This window comes from Sphaerodactylus townsendi, linkage group LG08 (genome assembly GCF_021028975.2).
Source record: "Sphaerodactylus townsendi isolate TG3544 linkage group LG08, MPM_Stown_v2.3, whole genome shotgun sequence".
NCBI lineage: Eukaryota > Metazoa > Chordata > Lepidosauria > Squamata > Sphaerodactylidae > Sphaerodactylus > Sphaerodactylus townsendi.
The window spans coordinates 88946212-88965455 of NC_059432.1; the positions used below are offsets into that span (position 1 = coordinate 88946212).

Below are 19244 nucleotides of genomic sequence, written 5' to 3' on the forward strand. Positions count from 1 at the left end.
TATAAATCCTAAACATTATTTACAGGAATAAAGTTTCCTGGAACTCAGCAGTAGGTATAGGCAATTCATAAGCCTGGACTGTTAGCAATTGCCTCATCCTGCTTAGACTAAGGTTGACCTGCAGTCGCTTCTTTACATCCTGAAAGTTTTCGAGACGCTGTGATAAAAGTGCCCTGCAAACGGCTGGCTGACCAGACTCTGCGGCCAAAGGTACCCAGCGCCAGAGCCCCTTCATAAGCTGCCTGCTGGAGCTCAGAAAGACATTCTCGGGCGGTGAACGCTGCTTCAGTTGCAAGAGATCCTCGGGGAAGTAATAACCGGAGCCGTTGTCAATGTGTCTGGGTGTTCCTATCCCGGAGGAGACGTCGCTCCAGGAGTGGGGTAAGACCTGGCGGGCGAAGTGGCCCAGGAGTTGCCCGGCAGATCCTTTTGTGCTTGCAGCGGCAGTCCAGCCCAAGCCAGCCTCCTCTTTGTTTGCGCCTGGATGGTTTGCCCGGCCGGGAAACGAAAACTCCTTCCGAGAGGGCACCCCCCAAGTGCCAGCCGACCTCGGCCGCCGTTCTGCCCGGCACTGCCTGCTGCTGAGCTGAGCCTGACCGTGCGCACGCCTGCTGGTACCCAGGCGAAAGAAGAGGGCATCTCTCCACAGGGCATCGCCGCTCTCTTACGGAGACCCGAAAGCCTCCCCGGGCTTTTCCTGAGAGCGGCTGCCTGATCTCCCGGGGAGGGGTCGCCCCCCACCCTTCCTGGGCTTCCCCAGGTGTGTGGGTGGGGCGGGGGAGGGGAGGCGCTCTTTTCCCTGCCCCCTCCATTGCCGGAGCGCCTTTTAGAAGCCAGGCCGGCGCGGGGGAAGCCTTCAGGTCCCCGGGAGTGGCAGAGAGTCGCTGACCCGGCTGGCAACTAGTCTGCGCTCCAGCCGGAGAGGCTCCCTCCACCTCCTCCTCCTCCTCCTCCCCGCCGCTCCCCGCTCGGTGGCTGCCAGAGGCTCGCCTGCCTTGCAAATGGCTGGGCTCTTGGCAAGGGAGGCAGCCTGAACCCCTCCGCTCCGCCTCTGCTCTCCCCTTGTGGACCCGCCGCCGCCGCTGCACTGCCGCCCCCCCGGCGCCTTCCCGGTGCCTCCGAGCTCCCCCGGCTGCCTTGCCGGCGCCTTTTTCCATTGGTTGGGGATGCGTCTATTTCCAGCAGCGCCCAACTTCTCCCGGGAGCAGCTTGGTGAGTGCAGGGGCTGGGGAGGCGAGGAGCGAGCGGGGACTGGGCAAAGTCAGGGGGACAGGGGGAGGGCCACGCTAGGCGCGGGGGGGCAGAGGTGCCCCGGGGAGGCTGGGGCAGATGAGCTCCAGGGGGCCCGCTCAGCCCCACACTCTCCGGCCCGAAGCGGAAAGGGGGTGAGGGTAATGGCACTCTGCACATGCTCAGAGGCGCGCCTCGGGGGTTGAAGGACAAAGCGGCTGTCGGCGGGACCGCTTCTGCCTTTCTCGTTGGAAGCGTCTACATAGCATCTCACAGCTGGGCATTCTTCTCTGGCTGTCTCCTAGTTGTGTTTTATGTTTAATATCACTGTTGTGGAGTTGTCTCGAGTCATCATTCGCTTCTCGCCAGCTGCTGAGTAGGAAGAGCGCGCTTCAGGAGTTAATCTTGCTGGGTGTTGTTGTTTTTTTTTAATCATTTATTGTTAAATCTAGAGCTGTAAGTGCAAGTTAACAAATTAAACTAAAGAAGCAGCTTTCTAAAAATAAAACTCCAAAAACAAAGATTTTTCCCCATCTTTTAACTATGGCCTTGGCAAATTAACAGACATGCATGTAGTAAACTGTCTTCCCTCTGCGGCTGACACAATGAATTATAGAGTATATTACAGTGAGGTTGGCGCTGCCTGTTTGGTCCCTATAGTTCTGAGCTGGCAAGTTGTTCAAGAGTTCTGGAAGAGCCTGCCTCTGCTCTCTTTGTCCCAGGGAGGCTATATAAGTTGATGAGCACAGTTTGTGATGCCGCTGGCTGGAAGGGTTAAAAAGTGCGTGCTCAGGATTTCTGCACACCGATTAGCTACGCTGTTAAACACGCTTTTATGTACAAAATCGTGTTGACTGAAGCCTCGTAAAACGGTAGCCTCCCCTCTCCCCCAATCCACATGCACATTTGACTCCTATTTATGGGAGGAGGGAGGTTTCTAATGCTGCACGAGATATGGCAAACACAGAACGAAGCGGTGATGGTTACTTCTGGTAGCAGTAGCTCTTGGTTACTCTTGTGTACTCTTGAGAGTGCACAGTCTTAAACAGGCCTACTCAGAATCCTACTTGGGTTTATTCAGTGGGCCTACTCATCGGAATACGTTTTTCGGAAAGCACTCTGAATTACTTGGGGCTGAAGCTATGTTTCTTCAGTTAAAAAAATCAAACCATAATGGGCTATTAATATTGCTTTGCATTAGATCTCATGTGTATCCCAGATGCATGCTTGCAAAAGATTGTTCCTTGCTGGAGTGGTTAGCCATCCATGATTCATTCTGGACACAACCTGAAATCAAAGCACAGGATGAGTACCAGTTTTGCCGTCTCTGTTCTCATCTGTACCAAGTTCAACCCATACTGTAACAAACTCCATAAAACTGTGGGCTCCTAGAGTTACCTCTGCTTCTTTGAAAGGTTGCCATGCAACCTGAATGTCAAGGGTTATGCTTTATTGCAGGATGTCACTGATCTTTCTGAACACAGAATGCTTCTCTCCCCCCTCCCAATATATCAACCTCACAACCCGATTGTCCTTATAAAGACCCTAGCTTCTTTCCTGAACAAATACACTCCAAACTAGCTGTTTCTTCTAGGGTTTCACCTCTTGGAGAACTAGTCACAGAGCTTGTTACATCCAGACAGGTGTTTGTATTTTAGACACCAGATGTGCTCTTATGCAATTAAATTGGAAGGTGAGTAGTAGCCTATGATTGTCCTCGATTCCTGTGTGACAAATCAATAAATGGCCACCAGAGGTAACCCAGATATTGAAGCTTCAGCCTGCTGTGATCACACTCTTTCTCATTGGAAGATTGCTTCTGAAGTCCATCTATCAACAGTTTTCCCACCTTTAAACAATATACTAAATTTAATGCCAGATTTAGAATGCATTTCATTTTTTACCTTTGAATGTACAGATCATTCTGCATATCGATTTTGTAGCGTTTCTCTCTGGAGACACCAGTTCAACAAGCTGTCTATGCCAAATCTCGATCTCCGAAGTGAAATTGACACACGTCTGCCCATTCATGATGCTACTGAAGGATCTTTATTATGTTTCCTCTCTAACGTATGCGTCATTGTAACTTTGAAAACTGCCAGACACATTGTAGCATGCCCTATGGGAGTCTTTCAGATAAATGAAAGTTAAATGGAAATATTTACCTCAATTTGAGTTACAAAGAACTTCTTACTTTGCATTGCTGAAGGCTTTCATGGCCGGAATCACTGGGGTATCGTGGGGTTTCTGGGCTATATGGCCGTGTTCCAGTAGCATTTTCTCCTGATGTTTTGTCTGCATACAGCCCGGAAACCCCACAACCCCCCAACTTCTTGCTTTGTTTCTTTTCACTTCCAATCTTCTTTGGTTTATTAATCTTGCATATGAGACCTGCAATCCTGTGTTTGTCTCTGCAGTTTTTCAGAATAGAAAGAACTGGTTCTAAGTAATGTAGATAGGTGATTGTTTTTAAACACCCTAGTCCCCCTCCCAAATCTGACATTGTTTGATAGTTCTCTGCCAGATATGATACTAGGACCCACTATGAAGGGGACAGATTTCTTTGGTTTAGTATGGCGGTCTAAATGTTATTCTGAGGGGCAGAGGTGTGCAAACTTCAGTTCCTTATTCAAGCTGAATCTATGGAATGAATAAGGAACTGGCTACTGAGAAGTAGCTTCAGCCTCATTTACCCAATTAGCCTGCTCTCATTAGACACTGGAATCTAAGCAGGGTTGGCCTTGCTTAGTTCTTCAGTGGTAGACCATTGAGGAAGTCCAGGGTTGCTACACAGAGGCAAGCAATAGCAGACCACCTCTTTCTTGCCTTGGGGGCGGGGTTTCACCATAATTGACTGTGATTGGATGGCACTGCCCACCACCACCAGTGCAACGTTTCAAATAATCTGCTGCTAACAATATGCATTTTTATTTGAGGAGTGTTCATGCCACATCACCTCTCCAAAGATCTTCTCCAGGCTGACTCCAACTCAAACAATGCATGCAGCGAAACCATTAAAATACAGTCATTAAGAACAAACCAGGACATAAAAACAGACTGGTATTCAGGCAAGGTGTAGCCCATAAAACATCTGGAAGAGTCAGAAGCCTTCGTTAAAAGCATGAGTAAAAATGAACGTTTTGGCCAGGCACCTACAGGAAAGTAAGGGGGTAACAGAGGTGTAGCCTTATTGGTGTCTTTGAGCAAAACAAAACAAAAATTAATGGCATCTTACAAAAGCTTGTATTGAAATAAATGTTGTTAGACTGTGATTTGGCACTAGATGTTGTTGGGGGGTGGTTTGGGTACCAGGTGAGCCTCAAGGGGGTGGGAATTTTCGAGGCAAATGGCCATCTCTGAAAAATCCTACAGGTGGAAGCGCAGCTAGCAAAGCTTCAGAATCAGATCTTAACTTAATCCCTGCAACAAGGCGATGTCCTTTTGATGGAGAAAAACGGCTGTTGTTATAAATTTGTAATTTAAGAACAAGACCGGTGAACATTGATATCATTCTCACCTAGTTGAAGTTGTGAGGCTGAGAGAGAAGAGTTTGCCCAAAGTCATCTAGGAAATTTTGGCAGAGCCAAGACTTGATGGATCACTTTAAAAAGAGAGAGAGAGAGAGAGACTCAGAAATGAGAACAATCATGCAGACATGCTAATTCCATTAATTCCATTCTTACATTCATAGTTGGTCAGTATAATTACAGTTGTCTACTTTGTCCGCACTTTTTAGAGGGTGCCTGGGGGTCACTGCGGAAAATAGATTCAACCTATAATAGCTGAGTTCACACCATTTGTTATTCGCAGGTCTTTGTGTGTCTGCAGTTAACTAATATAGAGACCTTTGCTAGGTGGTCTGTAATGCAGGCTTCTCTGGTTTTCTTAAAAGCTATGTGTAAGAACAAGTCAGTGGGATGTATTAAAATAATAGGAACTACTGGCAGCAAATCTCTTCCCAAACAAAGATTAACTCCCTTGGGGACCAAAGTTAGGGCGACTGCACAAAACACATTTACATGCCAAAGAGGGCAAGTCTTATTATGTGAATAAATTGCAACTCAAAAGCAGTAAAACACCCTTCAAATTTAGAAATGGAACCATTTTATGTTCTTTGTTTGTTTTTCTTTGAAGCTTTCATCAAGCTTGAAGATTGGGTCCTTTTAGCTACTTATAAAAAGAACCACCTTTCCACTTGCTAGGTGTATGACTGAGATGGGCATCATTATTTTTCATCTAGTAATTCAGATTTCTTAGAGCAGCTTTGCACAACCGTCCTGCCTCCTCCCACCAAAGACTGAACTGGGAGATTAATCAACTCCAACTTTAACTGTTTAATCACTGATGAGGAGGCAAATCTCAATCTATAAGGTTAAAAGTGAAAGCCACACTATCTTTTGAAACAACTGTGACTTAATGTATTCTGTTATAATTGGGAAGGCAGAAGGAGGCATTCTTTCCGACAAGTTTGCATTTCTTGGATTGCTTGTAACCTTGCATTTCATCATCAAGGCAACTCAGTTGCCAATTTATTTAAGGTTTTGTTAACTTGTTATTTAAGGCTTTGTTAACTTGTTATTAATAATACTTAGAATTTATCTCGTACATTGTGAACGTATGACGCTTATGCTTATACACTGTGTCCATCAAGGACACTGCAGTCTAACTAGAAAAGACTCTAGGATTTCAACTAGAGGTCTTTTTCATGTAATCTCAGCTTTGGTCTATCACAGGGGTAGGGAACCTGCGGCTCTCCAGATGTTCAGGAACTACAATTCCCATCAGCCTCTGTCAGCATGGCCAATTGGCCATGCTGGTAGGGGCTGATGGGAATTGTAGTTCCTGAACATCTGGAGAGCCTCAGGTTCCCTACCCCTGGTCTATCATATCACCTATTACGTGATCTTTTTTTCAAAGCTGACAATGCCAGAGGTTACACCTGGGATCTTCTGCATGCAAAGCAGATGCTCTACCACCCCCCCCCCAACACACACACTTTGTGAACGTACAAAACAATCATGACACAGAGTTAACCATCTTCAAAGTGGGTCCTTGAATACTCTGAGAATTACAACTAAAAGAAAGGTCAAACACATGTAGCCACTTAATATAGTAGTATTCATTGTCCTAAAGTTAGGAACTATTTTTTCCATAGCCTGGGTGTTTAAATATCCTGTGCCAGCTGCCATGGAACTAACTTTCCACCACCTTAATGTTGTATGCTCTTTATTTATTTAAAATAGTTTTGTGGTGCTTTTCTGCCCAATCACAGTCCCTCAAGCAATGAATGTGAAAACATTTGAACAATTAAAAAACAATATTTGAATTTATTTTTTAAAAAATAATTAAGAACACAGAAACAAACTACACTAGAATAAGGGAGGAGGACCCATAATTGTTTGGGGAAGGATGCCAAATGAAGCGAAAAAGTCTTCACCTGCTAGCAGAAGACAAGGAATGGAGAAGACAGATAAATCTCCCTGCGGAGGGAGTTCCACAATTTTGGCACCATGACCAAGAAAGAACTTTCTCAGTATGCCACCTGTCTAGCCTCAGACGGTTAATAGAGGGGGGAAAGTATTCTATAAACTTGTAAGATAAATACCGTCAGCATAATTCAAGTTCAGAACTTTGAAAGAGGCCTGTCCCATTCACATTCCCTGTATGGTACTGCTGGATCATATTCTGTGCGAATCCAGCTGAAACTATCATAGCCAACTTTTCACTTGGAGTATAACTTTTAACTGGGAGCTTCTTGCACATGAGCAACTGACAAATGTAGTTAAGTTTTTAAAGCTAGCAGAAAGATAAAATCCCATCAGCATAAGAAGAATGAAGGATGTAATTGTTCTAATTGTGCACAGTTCTCTTCTTGTAAATGGAGAAGGCGCTTAAATGCCTCCAAAGAATTTGTACGAGTGAGCCAGAAACTCCCATGTGTTCAAGTACAATTTCTGAGATCAAGTGAAAACTTTTTTTTAAAAAAAGCAACATCGGAGCAGCAACTGGCTTTTGATAGCTGCCGCTTTGCAAAGGTTCCTTTCACAGGGAATTTGTCATCTGTGCATCATTGTGCAAAAGTAAACAAGATTGGTTTCAATCAGAGGTGGTTGTCCAATAGTGGCTGGGAATAAGCCAGTAAGGGGTTAGGGGTTTATTGCTGCTTTTTTAACAGAGAAAAGAAATAAGACTAATTCTCTAATGAAATAACCATAGTATTGTGTGCATAAAGTGCTTTCAAATCATAGCCTACTTATGGCAACCTCACAAGATTTTGAAGGCAAGAAACTCACAGAGGGGGTTTGGCATTGCCTGCTGCTGTTTAGCAACTCCACACTTCATTGGTGGTCTCCCATCCAAATACTAACCAGGACCAGTTCTGCTTAGCTTTTGAGAATTGATGAAATCAGGCTAGTCTGGGCCATCCAGATCAAGATAACTCTAATGTTTCCGGACTAAATAATCAGAGGGTTCACCTTTGCAGTGCTCTACAATAAAAATGTTAAGAGCATATAAAATGTCCTGCTAGGCTAGGCCTAGGTCCACCTATTTCAGTGTCTTGTTCTGTACAGTACCGATTAGGGTTGCCAACTCCATGTCGGACAATTCCTAGAGATTTGGGGATTGAGCCTGGGAAGGGAACTCAGCGAAGGAATTCTACTGTAGAGTACACTGTCCAAAGCAGGCATTGTCTCCAGCAGAACTGGTCACTGTTGTCACTGTTGTCTAGAGATCAGTTGTAATTCCAGGAGATCTTCAGTTCCCCTCTGAAGGTTGGCAGTTTTGTGGCCAACCAATTACCCCGGAGGACCAAGGTACCTTGGCATATTCTCCTCATGTCACCTCTTAGAACTGATATTCAGAGGTTTATTGTAATAGGATTGAGAATTTCCCTTTAGCCATCCCTGCTATGATGGACATATATACCATGATGATCATATATGATGAACATATATACCATGAATTCTTTAAAACTAACTGTGCTAATAAGAACATATTAAATGTATTGTCGAAGGCTTTCACGGCCAGAATCACTGGAGCGCTGTGTGGTTTCTGGGCTGTACGGCCGTGTTCTGTGTTCTAGGGTCAACGTCAACAGAGAATGCTGCTAGAACATGGCCATACAGCCCGGAAACCACACAGCACCCCAACATATTAAACGTTGATCCTTTGTTGTCAAGTTATTTAAGCAGCACAGTCTTTGTAACCTTACTGGCTGCAAAGCAAGCAAATAAGTCTGAAGAAGGTAGAGGTTAGTGTGATGGCTGCTGATACTAAAAGCTCAATGAAGAGAAGTCACAATGAAGTGGCTCTATCAATTCTTCACTAAGTGAAAGGTTATAAATTGCCCATTTGATTTAAGGTTGAAGGATACCTCTTGAAATCGACTGTCACATTCATGGAGCAGGAAGATGAAGATAGGATGCAGAAAAGCCACTTTATTTATAGTTTGGGGAGGGGCGTGGTCAAAGCAACTTACATTATTCTCTTTTATTCTCACACCTGCCCTGTGAGGTAGCTTAGACAGAAAGTGTGTGGCTAGTCAAAGGTCACTCAGCAAGCTTCCATGGCACATTGGCAACTAGAACCCAGATTTCCCAGATCCTAGTCTAATACTTTAAGAAGAAGAAGAAGAGTTTGGATTTATATCCCACCTTTCTCTCCTGTAAGGAGACTCAAGGTGACTTACAAGCTCCTTTCCCTTCCTCTCCCTACAACAGACATCTTGTGAGGTAGGTGGGGCTGAGAGAGTTCCAAAGAACTGTGACTAGCCCAAGGTCACCCAGCAGGAATGTAGGAGTGCAGAAATAGAACTGGTTCACCAGATAATCCTCTGCCATTCAGGTGGAGGAGGGGGGAATCAAACCCAGTTCTCCAGATTAGAATCCACCTACATTTAACCACTACACCATGGTGGCTCTCCACTTTACCACTCTGTTTCTCTTAAAGGAAGAAGGGAAAAAATGGAAGGGAACAGCTCCTTTGCTTTATTGTTGAAACCAATCAGTAAGCTTGGCCCAAGAAGCTTTGACAGGGGTCAAGCAGCGCAACAGATTTCCATGGTGAACTGGTCACTTCTCCTGGAAGTCTCCCCATTGACAAGAGCTTGGTGGTGATAGTGCCATCTTGCCAGTCCCAGTTCAAAACCAACACAGCTCAAGTTGTGACAAGGTTTCAGTCATTGTCTTAATGACTAGCAGGCTGTTGATTGGAATGCTTGGTTGGCCGCCAAACTATCTGAAACTACCTTATAGCCAGGCTTCTTTAATGTGGGGGGGGGGGGGAGCTGAATTATGTCAACAGGACCGCCCACCCATTCATGGAATGTGTAGGGTCAAATTATACTATCCTGTTTACAGGGTGTGCCTGTCCAACCTCCAACACTTGAAACTACTTTATAGCCAGGCTTCTTAAATGTGGAAGGGGGGTGGGAGCTGAATTATGTCAACAGAACCTCCCACCCATTCATGGAATGTTTGGGGTCAGATTATACTATCTTGTTTACAGGGAGTGCCTGTCCAACCTCCAACAGTTCTATGAGTTGGTATTATGTTTGAATAGGGTGCATGTACATAAAACCAAACATGTAGGCTCAAATTATGATTCTTGAATTCTGTTTGGTATATGGTTTGCACTGTTCGGATATTTGCCCAGTGTGCTTTCCATGTGGATCCCCTATTCAAACACGATACTCATGTTTTATGGGGCACGTGTGCCCAGAAGTGTGGAAGTATGATTTTTCCCTCATCAGTCAGATAGCCACCAAAAGTAATCTTTCAGGGGAAATATTAAACCAAGGTGAAAGTGACATGTGAAAAGGACTGATTCTCAACACTGAAATGCTGGCACCTGATAGGATACTTTTTAGAGTGCCTTAAATAAAAAATAAATAACTGAACAGAGCACCTATGAATAGATTGCATAAATGTTTTCTAAATAAAACAGAACATATTATAACAAGTAGACCCAAAAGATGTACTTTTATATCCTATAAGAGAAAGTCAGGGGAATGTACATAAATCACAGTACAGCAAAACAACTACTCTTAACTACTATAATGCAATGTTAAAATTAAATTATCAGTGTGTGCATAAATTATAAAGAGACAAAGTTGAAATTAGTGTGGTCGCCGCATCTCAAAAAGGATATTGAGGAGATAGAAAAAGTGCAGAGAAGGGCAACAAGGATGATTGAGGGACTGGAGCACCTTCCCTATGAGGAGAGGCTGCAGCGTTTGGGACTCTTTAGTTTGGAGAGGAGGTGGCTAAGGGGGGATATGATTGAAGTCTACAAAATTATGCACGGGGTACCAATTTATGGCTACCAATCTTGATCCTCCTTGATCTGAGATTGCAAATGCCTCAACAGATCAGGTGATCGGGAGCAACAGCCGCAGAAGGCCATTGCGTTCACATCCTGCATGTGAGCTCCCAATGGCACCTGGTGGGCCACTGCGAGTAGCAGAGAGCTGGACTAGATGGACTTTGGTCTGATCCAGCTGGCTTGTTCTTATGTTCTTAGTGGGCTGGGCTTGTGCACACAAGGAAAAAAGCATTCTCTAAAATACTACATATGGTAGATCCAGCATAATTGGAGATGGGGCAAGATGAGCTTATGATGACTTCTCAGTTTCACTTCTAGGATTCTATAAATTTATTTACATGAACAAGGTTAACCCTAGTTAACTTTTCTTTCCTCCTAAATTGATAGCTGAAGCAAAATCAGAATATGTTCCTAAAATAAGAGCGCTCTCTCAAATTATGGAACAATCTTTGCATATGATCAAAATGCTTATCCTATGGCTACCTTAGCAAATGTACAGAGGAATCAAGAAATGTAAAGTGATGCCCATAGGGGCAAAAAATCCAAACTTCACATACATGCTACAGGGGTCAGTGCTATCAGTCACAGACCAGGAAAGGGATTTGGGCGTCTTAGTTGATAGTTCCATGGGAATGTCAACTCAATGCATGGCAGCGGTGAAAAAGGCAAACTCTATGCTGGGGATAATTAGGAAAAGGAATTGAGAATAAAACTGCAAAGATTGCTCATGCCCTTATATAGCATTGCAGCGACCGTGACTTGGAGTACTGTGTTCAGTTCTGTCAGCCACATCTCAAAAAAGGATATCTAAGAGATAGAAAAGTGCAGAGAAGGGCAACGAGGATGATTGAAGGATTGAGCACCTTCCTTATGAGGAGAGGCTGCAGCTTGGGACTCTTTAGTTTGGAGAGTGAGACGCCTGAGGGGATATGGATTGAAGTCTATAAAATTATGCATGGGGTAGAAAATGCTGACAGAGAGAAATTTTTCTCTCTCTCACAATACTAGAACCAAAGTAATTCATTGAAAAATGCTGGGGAAGAATTAGGACTAATAAAAGGAAACACTTCTTCTACGCAACGCAGGATTGGTGTTTGGAATATGCTGCCACAGGAGGTGGTGATGGCCACTCACCTGGATAGCTTTAAAAAGGGCTTGGACAGATTTATGGAGGAGAAGTCAATCTATGGCTACCAATCTTGATCCTCCTTGATCTCAGATTGCTAATGCCTTAGCAGACCAGGTGCTCAGGAGCAGCAGCAGCAGAAGGCCATTGCTTTCACATCCTGCATGTGAGCTCCCAAAGGCACCTGGTGGGCCACTGCGAGTAGCAGAATGCTGGACTAGATGGACTCTGGTCTGATCCAGCAGGCTAGTTCTTATGTTCTTATGTTCTTATGAATCACTTCTGACATCACTTCTGTTAGACATGTAAAAAGCACTCTTTCACTGTCTTCCCCTCTTTCCAGCATGGCATAATGGTTAAAAGTGGCGGAGAACTCAGTTTGATTCCCCACTCCTCCATATAAAGCCTTGGAGTGACCTTGGGTGAGTTACAGTTCTCTCAGAATTCACTCAGCCCCACCTACCTCACAAGATGTCTGTTGTGGGGAAGGGAAGGTAATTGTAAGCTACTTTGAGACTCTTTAAAGGTAGAGAAAAGCAGGGCATAAAAACCAACTCTTTTTCTTCAAGTATCTCCAAATTCTAGTTCCTGCAAAAGCAGAAAACTTTCCACTCCTTCTAAACATTTTTTTACTTTACTTATCTCTATCATTATCCTATTTAGCTTTAGGCCTCAAATGTTACCATCTTCCTTCATAGAAAGGTTCATCAGGCTCTTGATCTTCTCAATAGCCTTTCTGTATAATTTTCAATTCCCTATTGTGTTGATGGAAAGATCTCAGCTCTATACAGTATCGTCACCGTGACCACACAAAGGTAGCTAAAAGGTAGCTAAAAGTGTGGTGTAAAAAACAGTTCTTCTTTCCACATCCCAATACATATACAGAAACTGTGATTCCATTCAGTCCCCTTAGTTTCTAAGCAGACAAAGAACAAGGGTAGATTATGGTTTTTCAGAGACTGAATATATAGAAACACTATCCAAAATGCCTTGTACAGGGGTACCCTAAGAGGATATGGATGCATTGGTTTGGACAGTGTCTGGGGCCAATTTGCACAATACAAAAATTATGTCTCCTTTTGTGAATTTAACAGAACTGAACTGCAATGCCCAAGAATGGACTTGAGCCTTCTCTCTGTGCCTTTTTCCTGATGTGAAATTCAGCTAGGGAAGTGCTGTTTGTTCATCGGGGAAACTTAAATAGTACTGATGGCTACATGTAAGTTTTCCCACAGGGAAAATAAAGGCAAACTATGGCCAATTCAGGTCAGGAAAACAGCATGGGGGGAAGGCTTTAATCCTCTTCTCAATCCAGACCGAGTCCTCGGGCATGTATCTGATCTAAAGTTCTTGTGACAGCCACATGCCTGCCGTAATGTCTTTGTAAAATGTGGATCAACCCATAGAAAATTCTCTTCTTCTGAGTCACCTGAATTCCCCAACCCATTTTTAAAGATTTGTTTGGAGGAGCTCAGAGACAGGTTAGTTTTACCCTACTGATGATGTGTTCATGTACTCCATCGTTTTGATTTAGTTAAGTGGCAATCCAAGAAAGTGCTTTTTTCCTTGTGGCACCAACACATTGGAAATTTTTCTGCAGGGAGATTTTTCTGCCCCCTTATGATGCCCTTTTGACCCTTTTTTTTTCCATTTGGCATTCCCTCAGGAATCCTTTCTTCCTTACCAATGTTTTAATTGTCGCTTTTATGTCTTTGTGTGTTTTCTCTCTTGTTAAAGTAGTTTAAATGATGTGTGTTCTTTGCCAGGTTGGTTGGTTTTAAATAATTTTTAAATGTGATTTTGTTACGTATGTTTTAATTTGCTAGCCTCTTCGGTGGCCCGTGTAAGAACAGAAAGGTGGGATATAAATGTTGTAAATAAATAAATATTGTTAAGAATGTTTTGGTCTTACACTATAGTACAGCCAAGGTAAATAAGACATTAACAGCCCAATCCAGAGGTAAGCAAAGCAAAGCCTTTATTGGCATAAACAGAACAACAACAACAACAAAACACAGCAAACAGCAAGGCCTTGAAGGCAAAAAAGGTACCCTCATATTGTTACTGACTCTGAATTATTTCCATAACAAACCAATCCAAAGGTGGGGGGCAAATCCCCCTCTAGAGCTGGCACACCCCTGCACCAGCATGACTGTCCATTCCACCAGCGCAAGGTGCAAATGCACAGGCGGAGGGGCCACATACCCAAACAGCTGGGCACCGCACAGTTCTGTGGTGCTGTGGCACCCAACTTGCATTGCCCAGGTCTGCTGGTACAAAACACTGCACTGGAGTGGATGAGGGCATTCCAGGCGTGGAGTTGACCTTAGCCTCCTGTGCCTGGTTGGCACTAGTGCACTGGCAGAACTGCCAGGGGAGTTGTGCCACAATTTTGTGGTGTATCTCTATTCTCTCCTATGGGGGATTTCAAGGTGAGGGTTTTTTAAAAAAAAAATTGGGAGGGGGGTTCCCGAGCTGCAGGAAAGCCCTTTGGAGCGGCCAGGGCAGTGCTGGAGCGGCATTGTCCCCATTTGCCCATCAGCTCTGGATTGGGCTGTCAGTTCTGTGATTTGGTCTTCCACCTATGGACATTTCTTTTAAAACCAGCCATTGCAAGGGTGGGGTAAATGCTTTCTCCATGCCATTTGTCTTTTTAAATCCCACATCTAGTTCACCAGATAAGCCTCCACCACTCAGGTGGAGGAGTGGGGAATGAAACCCGATTCTCCGGATTAGAATCAACCTGCTCTTAACCACTACATCACTCTTGCTCTCACCTGCTCTTAACCTTTACACCATCCTGGCTCTTTTAATACCGCATATGTGTTATGCTCCATGTATAAACCATTTAATGCAAGAATAACATTTAAAATTTTGCAATTTTGGGGGTGTTGTGTGGTTTCCAGGCTGTATGGCTGTGTTCTAGTGGCATTATCTCCGATGTTTCAACTGCATCTGTAATTGGCATCTTCAGAGGATCTGATGGTAGTAAAGCAAGTGGAGTAAATATACCTGTGGAATGTCCAGGGTGGGAGAAAGAACCATTTGCCTGTTAACAAGTTTAAAGGGTACAATTAGCAAGCCTGATTTTCATGTGCTGGGTGAGATCCAACACATGGTTACTCACATGTTTAGCATGTGAGTAACCATGAAGATAGCATAATCAATTAGTGAGGGCATCTGTATTGTAGTAGCTTGGCCTTTTGATCCCTTTGATTGCTTACTGCCAGACAGACATCCTTTGTCTGGGTGGTGTTCATTAGTCATGGTCTTGATTCTAGTGTTTTTCAGTACTGGAAGCCAAGTTTTGTTCATTTTCATGGTGTCTTCCTTTCTGTTGAAATTGTCCATGTGCTTGTGGATTTTAATGGCTTCTCTGTGTAGTCTGACATAGTGGTTGTCAGAGTGGTCCAGAGTTTCTGTGTTTTCAAATAATATTCTGTGCTCAGCTTGTGTTCTGCTATTGCTGATTTTTCTGGCTGAATTTATCTGCAGTGCCTTTCATGTTCTTTGATTCATGTCTGGGCGCTGCGTTTGGTGGTCCCTATGTAGACTTGTCCACAGCTGCACGGTACGTGGTAGACTCCTGCAGAAGTTAGAGAATCCCTCTTATCTTTTGGCTGAACATAGCATTTGTTGAATTTTCTTAGTGGGTCTATAGATTGTTTGGGTCTGTAGAGTGAAGCCTTCAACAATACTTTGCGATTTTTGTCTGGAAGAAAAAAAAAGATATGAAAATCTAGACCTGTGGTTTTGTTTCTTGGAAGGGATAGCCAAATCAAAATGTGGATATTCAAAAAAAACCCCTCCCTTGCATGCCACCCCTCCCTCCCCTCCCTCCACTAGGGTGGGTGGATCATGTCCAGATGTCAGGCCCCCTCCCTCCCTTTGCATGCCACCCTCCCTCCCTCCCTCCCCTTGCATGCCACTCCCTCCCTCCCTCCCCTTCCTCCATTAGGGGTGGGTGGGGCTAGGTCCAGATGCCGGGCCCTCCCCTCCCCTTGCATGCCACCCTCCCTCCCCTCCCCTTGCATGCCACCCTCCCTCCCTCCCTCCCCTCTCTCTCCACTAGGGTGGGTGGGTCATGTCCAGATGTCAGGCCCTCTCCCTCCCCTCCCTTGCATGCCACCCCTCCCTCCCCTCCCCCTCTCTCCACTAGGGTGGGTCATGCCCAGATGCCGGACACCCTCCCTCCCCTCCCTTGCATGCCACCCCTCACTCACTCCCCTTGCATGAGAGTTTGTGACGGGCCCAAGACCACCCAGCAAGTTTCCATCGCAGAGTGGGGATTTGAACTTGAGTTTCACAGATCTTAGTCCAACGCCTTAAGCCAGGGGCTACATAAGAACGAGCCTGCTGGATCAGACCAGAGTCCATGGAGTCCAGCACTCTGCTACTCGCAGTGGCCCACCAGGTGCCTTTGGGAGCTTGCATGCAGGATGTGAAAGCAATGGCCTTCTGCTGCTGCTGCTCCTGAGCACCTGGTCTGCTAAGGCATTTGCAATCTCAGGTCAAGGAGGATCAAGATTGGTAGCCATAGATTGACTTCTCCTCCATAAATCTGTCCAAGCCCTTTTTAAAGCTATCCAGGTGAGTGGCCATCACCACCTCCTGTGGCAGCATATTCCAAACACCAATCACACGTTGCATGAAGAAGTGTTTCCTTTCTTATTAGTCCTAATTCTTCCCCCCAGCATTTTCAATGAATGCCCCCTGGTTCTAGACAGGAGAAAGAGAGAAAAATTTCTCTCTGTCAACATTTTCTACCCCATGCATAATTTTATAGACTTCAATCATATCCCCCCTCAGATGTCTCCTCTCCAAACTAAAGAGTCCCAAACGCTGCAGCCTCTCCTCATAAGGAAGGTGCTCCAGTCCCTCAATCATCCTCGTTGCCCTTCTCTGCACTTTTTCTATCTCTTCGAAAAAGTGCTAATGTACTGGTATGATTATATCTCTTCAGTTAAGTTACCAGTTATCTTTTTGAGGTACTGTATATACTGGCGTATAAGACTACTTTTGAACCCTGGGAAATCATCTGTAAAGTCTGGGGTCATCTTATACGCCAGGTACTGAGTGTGGGTGGTACTGAGCAGGTGGTACTCTATATTTTAACTGGAAAAGTGGGGGGGGGGTCGTCTTATACCCCCAGTCGTCTTATACGCCGGTATATATGGTAACCCAAACACCTAGGTTGCTGACAACTTTCCACTTCTCCTCAGCTTGCCACCCACTATTAGAATCCAATTGTTGAAAGAATGTTCAGGTGCTCCAATCAGATTTCACCATCTGACATCTTCAGCAGAATATTTTTTCTAGATCCATTGTGATAGCCTATAGCAGTGATATACAGGAGGAAATGATTCAACCCCTTCCTCTCACAACATCACATCCTCAATCTAATCATCCTTCACCCACTAGCTGCTTTTGAAAGAAACTTGAAGAAGATGGATATGTGTATTTGAGACTTTATTCTTTATTTATTATGTCTATGAACACCTTCCTGACAGCTCTGGATTGAGCTGTTAGTCTGCCACTGAGACACAGATGCTCCTACTAGGATTTATTTGCTACTTTCCAACTCAAAGGCCGTTTCCTCACCGAGGCAGAAGCGGGCTGTCGGGCGATTTCGCCGCATTCGACAACGCTTGGGACCATTCGCATGAACGTCCCAGAAAAGAGCCGCACGGCGCTGCGGTTTCGTCTGCCGATTCGGATAATTCTTTGTTTTCGGTGACGCCGCCGAAGTTCCGAGGACACTGCTCTGTGTGCCTGCTCCGCGCGCAGGGTAGGGGCGGTCCCCAGGCCTCAGCGATGCGCCGGAGGCCCAGGGACAAGGTAAGTGCAGGGAGTGGGAAGCGCCAGGGAAGCCGCTGCCGCTCGCGACGCAAGCGGCTTCCAGCCGGCGCTTCCAAAACCACACTGGGGAAGCATGGTTTGAAACGCCGCTCGGCTTCGTCAAGGCGCGAGGCTGCCTCGGCCGCGAAGCCAGCCGTGCCTCTGTGCTAATGGTGGCCTGGGGATCGCATTTTGCTGTCCCCAGGTCGCCATATTCACTCAAGTAAGTGAAACGGCCAAAGGTCCTCAAAATAGTTTGCGACCTTTTAAAACACAAGCGTAGCCTCTTGCCAATCACTTATGCTTACAAAAGTCAGGTGCATTTCTGTTCCTGATGTAATTCTGTTGGTGAGAATGGAATGATTTGCTCTCCTAACCCCTTCTTCCTCAAATTAGAGATTTTTAAAATGCTTTTCATGATGGAGCTAAGTTATGTTTTGCTTCTGGTGCAGTTCCACCAGTGGTTTAAGATTCTAGTTCACTCTGATCTGGAATGGCCATTTACAGTTTTCCTGGTTTATTTTTGTTCTTGTATTGATTGCTTTAATATTGCAATTTAAAAAATAATAACCATGAGCAGGCATTTGAGTGGGAAACTGCCATTTCCAGATTAGGAAATTCCTAGAAATTTGGGGCCAGTGCTTGGAGAGAGCAGAGTTAGGAGACGGGAAGGAATGTTCCCCCGAGCAGGAATGTTGTCTCCATGGTACACTGTTGAATCCACCTTTTGAAGCTGCCTTCTCCTCCAAAGGAATTGATCTCTGAAGTCTAGAAATGAGTTATAATCCCAGGAGAACATTAGACTCCACCTGGAGCTCGGTAACCCAACTGGAAATATATCATATGCATTGCAACAGTCATTCTTGAGTTGAGTCCAACTAACAGATTTTTCTAAGATAACACTGCTGTCCTTTATCAATTTCTGGCACTGACTTGGTTTAAAAATTCTGATCAAGGTTCCTCCGATATTGGCGCTGTGGGTTTAGCCTGGAATATTTCCTTGTCTGTTTAAGTGCCATGGAAGCCCTATACGCCAGACTTTAGTCATTATTAATTACTGGAAGGGTTTGAAAAATGCCAGACAGGCAAAATAGAATACTTTACACCACTGGCAAAACATCAAACGCTGAAAGGTTAGGTTAATTTTTATTCAAACATTAAGCACAGTCTTTTACTCCCTTGTGAACTCTTGTACCAGGGAGGGCAATTAAATTCGATGCGTTTGCTATAAATCCAAGTACTGGTTTGTTGTTGTTCCCTTTTTTTTCACCTCTCTGCATGCGTCTAATAACATCCTTGTCCTGCAAATTATAAGTGGCAAAACTGTGAGTTAACTAACTGCCATGACTGCTTTCTGTTTTTGAAACAATCAGTATTTCCTCTTCTTCAAAGGAAAAAAAAAGTCCTAGCTAGGTAAAGAGGAACTTAGAATTTCCATCCTTAGGGCAGTTCAGTAACTTGCTTTTTCTCTGCCTCTCTTTTCAGACTCTGGGTTATGGGCAAGTCAGAAAGTCAGATGGATATAACTGAAATGAACTCTCCAAAACAAAAGAAAAAAACACGATGGAGTGCAATGGAAATTGGGCTTGCGGTTGTAGCAGTCCTTCTAGCTATTGTAGGCATCACCATGATAATTCTGTACGCCACCCGTTCCGGTAAGTAGAAGCTCATTGGACTATATTTTCAGCAGCAAAATTTTTTTTGCAACATTATGTTGAAGGGGGAA

At 44.6% G+C, this 19244-nt stretch overlaps 1 protein-coding gene across 1 annotated transcript in view; it reads left to right on the plus strand.

Moving 5' to 3' along the window:
- The first annotated feature begins 830 nt into the window (after positions 1-830).
- The window catches only part of MME (membrane metalloendopeptidase), a 79618-nt gene continuing 61204 nt past the window's right edge, over positions 831-19244 (plus strand). Inside the window, 2 exon segments of the mRNA XM_048505909.1 lie at positions 831-1212; positions 19004-19173. Coding sequence (XP_048361866.1) covers positions 19014-19173 — 160 coding nt within the window. The 5' untranslated portion in view covers positions 831-1212; positions 19004-19013.